Below are 5,638 nucleotides of genomic sequence, written 5' to 3'. Positions count from 1 at the left end.
CTTCTGACCTGGGTGTCACTGCTCAGTCCTAGAAATGTCCCACTGTTCCCAAGGTGGACCATAGTGACCTATGGGTGGGGTACCTCAGAAGCAACTATTCCTTCCTTCCTTTCTAATGAGTAGTTTAGCGGAATAAGCTCCACCCATAGAGAGAGTGAGGCCTGTGGACTCTTGACGAGGTTCTGGTCTGCCACACACCACTCACAATCCTAGAAGGCATGACTGCCTTGTGAAATACAAGTCAAAAGATAAACAGGAGGCCCAAATTTCCACACAGAGTGATTCCAGTTAACTTTGTACCCATTTATTTGTTCACTAAATATTTGTATCTCTAAACCTAAGAAATAAATTTCTCCCTAATATTTTCAGTTATGCTAAATTTAGCTAAACATCATATATGTACACACCTACTTGTATATACAGATACAGATATAAGCAAGGGGAAATTTAGTAACAGCTATTAGTTAGATAAAGAACTCAATAGTCTAGTAGAATTGTATTCCTAAATGAAATACAATATTTTCTTCTTGCTTCCTTTTAAGTTAGACAGTGGATTCACAATGGGCATGCAGTAATTTCTGCAAATGAACTTAAATGTGATTTATATAGGAAAAAGACTCCAGTTAGAGGAGGCTCTCAAAGAGAGGGCATTCTCTTATATCTCCTCCCATTTTTCTGACGCTCTCATTTTTTTTTCCCTCTGTGGAGATATTAATTTACATTGAAAATGGGTTTGTCTTGCTTTGGTTTACTTTACAAATTCTTGGTAAGTTTTGCTAATTAGAACACTGTACTAGAGCATCATTATGTGTAATATAAGAAATTTGCTTCCAAAAAGGCAAACGTGTAAGTATGAGCACGTGAGTGTGCATGTGCGTGTCGTACTTTAAGGGGAGGACAGGAAATAAGACGTGTCTCTTCCAATGTATAGTGGTATGTTCAGAAATCTTAGTTTTTAATAAAAGTTCAGAAAACTGAATAATTTGGAAACTTTCGAAGTGTTGTCACACCTGCTTCCAAGAAGTCTGTAAACAGTCAGATGTAGAAAGTAGAAAGTGAAACAAGCCAGGCACAGGAAGAGAGAAACCATATGTCCTCATTCATACGTAAAATAGTAAACATGTAAACGAAAGAGAGAAAGATACAACATTCACAATAATACACCAAACGTGCAAGAGGAGAACTGAGGTTACTAGAAACAGGAAGGGGAGGAGAAAGGTGGAATTGGTAAAGGGCCATGAATAGCAATGACAGTGTATATGATTGAATATAATAATTATTCTGATTTGAGCATCACATATTGCACAAGTGTATTGGTACTCAATTCTGTACCCCACAGATATGTACAATCAACTATGTTACAATAAAAAATAAAATAAAATAATTTTTAAAATGTAGAAAGTAGAAGTCATTGTTTCTGGGAGTCTGTCAACTCTTGGGTAAGACTTTATAGATAAACATATACTTCTAGGCTTTATACACTATGCTTGAACTTCAACATTGTTCCAATATTGTCACATCAGTAAGGCCACTGACTTTTTCAAAGCCCCCAGGTGCAATTACAAACCTGCTGTTTTGATGACATTATCAATGACTTCCATTGGGATTTGCTCATTACTTATAAACCTGACTGATCGTCTCTTACTGAGAAGTTCATAAAATTCCTGGGATCTCTTAGCCATTTCCTTCTCAGGATATCGAGTGTGGGAGAATGGGATGTGTTCAACATTTTCCTCTGACTCTTGCCATTCATGAGCATCTGCAAATAAGAACAGGAGAGATAGCAAATTAAATGATCACTGTTGGTCATAAGGTGGCTCCTGGGGAGAAGGATATAAAGTTCTAAAAAATGGCTCTCAGGTAATGAGCTCCAAAAATTTTTTAAAAAGGAAAAGGAAAAGAAAACAAATAGATCTACAGAATCCAGATTACTGATCTTGACTATCCAGACTTGTTATAAATCAAGAAAAAAATTTTTTTACCTGCAAAAAGATGAGACATTCAAATTTCTGTTAATAGAGAACTAGATTATTTCTAACAATCTCCCATCAGCTGAAATCCACTTGCATCACTAACTAAGGCATTTTTTAAAGTTCTTTTAAAACCATTGACCTGACAACATAGTAAGAAATTCTCAGGCCAGAACTGAAGGGAAAATACAAACCTACAGAGATAAATAAGCACAGAAGCTACATTTTCCTTGATTATATTTTCCAATTCCTACATATTTGAATTTCCATTGTATCTTCAGGGATCAAGGGTGATAGAAATCAAAGACCAGGCCCACATACAATGGGAAGTCTAAAAAGCTTATTAAGTCTAATAAGACCCCAAAACTACATCCTTAGGAAAAGCATGAATCATAAATTAATCATCCTTCAAGGGCTTATATCATTTTGGTGGGTCCTGCTTCAAACCTAAACTTGGAATAACGTGCACCTGCCTGAAAGTACCCCAGTTGCCTAGCAGAAGCAAATGCCAATATACAAATAATTTAAAATGCAATTACCAGCGATCCGCCAAATGCAATCAGACACACAAAGAAACAAAACATCTTGAGAAAGAAGTAGCAGAATCAATTTTTAAAAACAGAGTCAAATGCCCAAAGTCTCCAAATATTGGAATTATCAGACTCAGAAGATAAAACAGCTATGATTACTATGTTTACAGAAAAAAACCCACAAGCTTATATAAATCTGTTGGGTTTAGGGAAGGATAAAAGGTGACAAAGAAAACATGAAAAAAGGGGGCTGGACAGTTAGCTCAGTTTGTAGAGTGCAGTGCTGATGACACTAGGGTCAAGTGTTTGGATTCCCTTACCTACCAGCTGCCAAAAAACAAAAATAAAAACAAACAAACAAAAATACAAAAAAAATAGAACTTCTAAAACTGAAAACTAATAAAATTAAAAACTGAAAGGATGGGTTAACTAGCAGGTTAGACTACCTAAAGGAAGAATTACTGAACTGGGATATAAGTCAGAAGAAAATATTTAGAATGGGGTAAGCAGAGACCAAAAGATAGAAAATCTAGAAGAAAGAGCAAGCAAAAATAGAGCACAGTGAGAATGTCTAGTATACATGTGATCATAGTCACAAAAGGAGATAAGAACGAGAAAGTGGCTGAGGCAATATTTGAGAAGATAATGCCTGAGGTTTTCCCAGAACTGATGAAAAATACCAAATCTATAGATTCAAGAGGCCCAGTAAATTTTAAGCAGTATTAAAGAGAAGAAACCCATGCCTCTTACAATCAGATATAAAATCTTAAAAGCAACTAGAGAAAAAAAAATCACCTCCAGAAGAACAGTAAAAGTAACTGATTTCTTAGCAACAAGAATAATTGCATTGAATATGCATGGATTAAATGCTCCTGACAAAGACCAATAAATTTTTTAAAAGTCCAGGTATGTTGTTTATTAGAGACACATCTAAAACATAAAAATATAGAAGGGTTGAAAGTTAAACCATGCATCATGGTCAAAAAGTTATATTGCTCGTCATATAACTGTATCAATATCAGATGGAAGAAGAATTATGGCAAAAAGTGTTGTTGATAATAAAAAGGGTCACTTGATAATAATAAAATTTACTTTACTGGAAAAACATAATTTTAAATGTGTATGTACTTATACTACAGGACCTCAAGATAGAATTTCAAGAAATGTAAAAATTTACAATCACAGTGAAAGATCTTAACATATCTCTCTTAGTAATGATAGAATAAGCAAAAGAAAAAACTCAGTAAGGGTACAGGAGGTTTGAACAAGGAAATTGGCAAAGGTGTCCAAATGGACATATATAGAATACTACACTAAACAACTACAGAAAGCACATTCTTTTTAAGCAGACTCAAAACATTTATAGAAATTGGACATACATGGACAAGAAAATAACTTTCAATACATTTTAAAGATTCAATAGATAATGATCTCTGACCATAATGCAATTAAGCTAGAAATAAGTAATAAAATATAACTTAAAAAAAGAAGATCCTTAATGGAAATTAAGATACATTTAAAAATGAAAATATAAAATTATTACATATTGAAAAAATCTATGGAATAACACTAAAGTATTATATTTAGAGGGAGATTTAAAGCCTTAAATACATTAGATAGAAAGAAACCCTGAAAATTAATGAACTAAAAATTTATTTCAAGAAATTAGAAAAAGAATAGGCAAATAAAAGATAGAAGAAAATAAATGTTAAATATGAGATATTTAATATATGAAAAGGACAACAAACATCCAATAGGGAGAAATGTCAAAACCAAAGTTGGTTCTCTGTAAAGGCTAATGAAACTGACAAACTTCTGGCAAGACTGATCAAGAAAAAAGTACAAATAACAAATATCAGGAATGAAAAAGGAGACATCACTACTGATGCTACTGTCATTTAACCAACAGTATGAGAATATTATTATGCCAATATATTAGAAAATTTATATAAAATCGACACATTTCTAGAAAACATAACCTACCAAAACTAACTTCACAGTAAAAAACTGAAAGGTCTTGTAACCATTAATTAAACTGAATTAGTAGGTAAAAATCTTCCTAAAACAGAAGCAAACTCCAGGCCCAGATAGCTTCATAAAGGAGTTCTACCAAACATTCACAGAAGGAATTTTCCTAAACTTTCTCAAACTCTTTCCAATAATAGAAAATGAGGGAACACTCCCCATCTCATTTTATAAGACTATCACAACCTTGTTACCAAAACTTGACTAGGACATTAAAAGAAAGAAAAACTATAGGCTTGTATTAGTCCATTTCTGTTGCTTATAACAAAATACATGGAACTGGGTGATTTATAAAAAAAAGAAATTTATTGCTTACAGTTTCTGAGGCTGGGATAGTCCAAAGTCCAGGAAACACATCCGTGAGAGCCTTGGTGGTGGTGACAGTAATGGCAGAGTGTCACATTGCAAAAATGGTGGAGCAGAGAGATCAAGAGAGAGACTAATCTCCTCATTTGCTCTCCTTTTGAAGCCCTTCAAGCCAAACCCAAGACCACCATTTTTAATCCACTCATTATGGCATGGTACTACAATCTAATTACCTCTTCAAGGCCCCACTGATGGAGTTTGGATGTGTTGTCCCCTCCAAAACTCATGCGGAAATTTGATCCCCAGTGTGGCAGTGTTGGAAACTGATTGAGTCATGGGGGCGGATCCCTCATGAGTGGATTAATGCTCTCCCTGGGGGAGGAGGGTTAATGAGTGAGTTCTTGCTCTATTAGTTCTCGTGAGAGATCGTTGCTTAAAAAGACCCTGGCACCTTCTCTCTCTCTTTCTTCCTCTTGCCATGTGATCTGCTTGTACCTGCCGGCTGCCTGCCGCATTTCCGTCATGAGTAGAAGCAGCCTGAGGCCCGTGCCATATGCAGCCAAATAAACCTCTTTTTCTTATAAATTACCCAGTCTCAGGTATTTCTGTTATAGTGACACAAAACAGACTAAAACACCCACCTTTCAATTGCCGTAATAGAATTTCCCATCCTCGACATTTACAACGGGGATTCAGTTTTGAGGGGAACATTCAACTCAAGGCAAATCTCAACTTTCTCACAAAAATAGATATAAAAATCTTAAACAAAATACTAGTAAATGGAATCCAGCAACTTAAAAAAAAAAA

The 5,638-nt window shown here is 34.8% G+C and overlaps 1 protein-coding gene across 1 annotated transcript in view; it reads right to left on the bottom strand.

Annotated features, from left to right (window-relative positions):
- Nucleotides 1–5,638, bottom strand: part of IYD (iodotyrosine deiodinase) — a 31,435-nt gene that overhangs the window by 12,788 nt on the left and 13,009 nt on the right. Inside the window, exon 2 of the mRNA XM_008591258.1 lies at nt 1,568–1,759. Within this exon, the coding sequence (XP_008589480.1) occupies nt 1,568–1,759 (192 nt within the window). The remainder of the gene's footprint in view (nt 1–1,567; nt 1,760–5,638) is intronic.

Source organism: Galeopterus variegatus, unplaced genomic scaffold (genome assembly GCF_000696425.1).
Source record: "Galeopterus variegatus unplaced genomic scaffold, G_variegatus-3.0.2 Scaffold6791, whole genome shotgun sequence".
NCBI classification, from domain to species: Eukaryota; Metazoa; Chordata; class Mammalia; order Dermoptera; family Cynocephalidae; genus Galeopterus; species Galeopterus variegatus.
Note: the sequence above shows the minus strand (reverse complement) of the source record. Positions and strands in the feature narration are given on the sequence as shown.